The sequence below is a fragment of the Sinocyclocheilus grahami genome, unplaced genomic scaffold, assembly GCF_001515645.1.
Source record: "Sinocyclocheilus grahami isolate Dianchi unplaced genomic scaffold, SAMN03320097.WGS_v1.1 scaffold922.1, whole genome shotgun sequence".
Lineage (NCBI taxonomy): Eukaryota > Metazoa > Chordata > Actinopteri > Cypriniformes > Cyprinidae > Sinocyclocheilus > Sinocyclocheilus grahami.
The window spans coordinates 980-2,338 of NW_015506101.1; the positions used below are offsets into that span (position 1 = coordinate 980).

The window sequence follows — 1,359 nt, forward strand, 5'->3', positions numbered from 1 at the left end:
CCGTACATCTCCACCATGCTGCGTGCCTAATACAACCCCTGCGGCGGCTGTACGTGCCAGCGACCAGATACGAGGCTTCTCCGATGCCTCAAAGTGAGAGAGTGCCACAGTGTTGATAGAGGTGGACTGAGGTGAGGGCTGTTGCTGCTGTGGTTTGGAGCTCAGAGGATCCAGGTAGTCAGGGTTCAGAGCCCCCAAACTCTTTAGACCACAGGGAAAAGATGGGAAGTTTGAGTGGAGAGGGAGGTCAGGGTTACAGTCTCTCTTTGGAGGGGAGGAAGTCGAGAGGTCATCCTGACCTGATTTCTCACAGTCACTGTCCAGCTTGTCACAGTCCTCGTCCTCTATGTCATCCAGGTCACTGAACTGCAGGTCCCGCTCATCCTTACTGTCTTTGGAGTCTGTGCAAGAGCAGTGAGAAATATTCAGCGGGCACTCACATGCATTTACAAACAGTCTAATACTTTTTTCTTTTAATTTACAGAATTTAATTTAGCTGAGAAGTGTTATGAGGTACCTTTGGTAATACAGTCTGGGTCACTCTTATTGAGGTCTTCCTTTCTGTCATCGCCTGCTTTGTTTTTGGGGGACCAGGTCATCTTGTTCTCTTTTTTTAGTCTCCTTCTAGCATTGGCAAACCAGGTAGACACTTGCGTGAGAGTCATTTTGGTGATAATGGCCAGCATGATCTTCTCACCCTTTGTAGGATATGGGTTCTTCCGATGTTCATAAAGCCATGTTTTAAGAGTGCTTGTTGTCTCCCTCGTGGCATTTTTTCTCCGGGTTGACCCATTAAAATCAACTGTCCCATACCTGAATCAAATTAAAATGTGACATCTTTAAAATGGTTAACAGAATGTGTTTGAAGCAATATATATTATTTATCAAGATATCATATTAGAGGCGGGACAGATACAAATCTCACCTGTCATACTGATACTGGCCCAGTGAGTGGTCATATGGATAGTAGGCAGCGGGTTGGGTTATAGTGCCATGAAGACTGCCTGACCCCTCCTTTATTTCATATTGTGGGTTCTAGAGATGAATAAATAATAATAATAATAATAATAATAATAAAACTTTCATTTTTAAAATGCGATTTAGCTGTCATATATCTGGCACTGAGCTAAGCACATTTATTATTTAGAAACAGTACTTTATCTCTTTTCTGTCCCTAAATTATAACTTTGCTAAGCTATACACACATTTCCGTTTATTTATTGTAAATTAAACCAAGTAAGCCCTTTTACAGCAAGCAAGACGACCATGTCGCTTCATTCTCTGTTTATTTCTTTTGATTATTCAAAGTTATTTCACCCGACAGCTAGACAGCATGGTCCTCTTACCAAGCCAAAATAA

At 42.0% G+C, this 1,359-nt stretch overlaps 1 protein-coding gene across 1 annotated transcript in view; it reads right to left on the reverse strand.

Annotated features, from left to right (window-relative positions):
- The window catches only part of LOC107564300 (iroquois-class homeodomain protein IRX-6-like), a gene marked incomplete at its 3' end in the record, with an annotated part of 3,316 nt that overhangs the window by 902 nt on the left and 1,055 nt on the right, over window positions 1–1,359 (reverse strand). The window contains exons 2-4 of the mRNA XM_016249333.1: window positions 926–1,035; window positions 518–813; window positions 7–401 (exon numbers count right to left, since the gene is read on the reverse strand). Coding sequence (XP_016104819.1) covers window positions 7–401; window positions 518–813; window positions 926–1,035 — 801 coding nt within the window. The remainder of the gene's footprint in view (window positions 1–6; window positions 402–517; window positions 814–925; window positions 1,036–1,359) is intronic.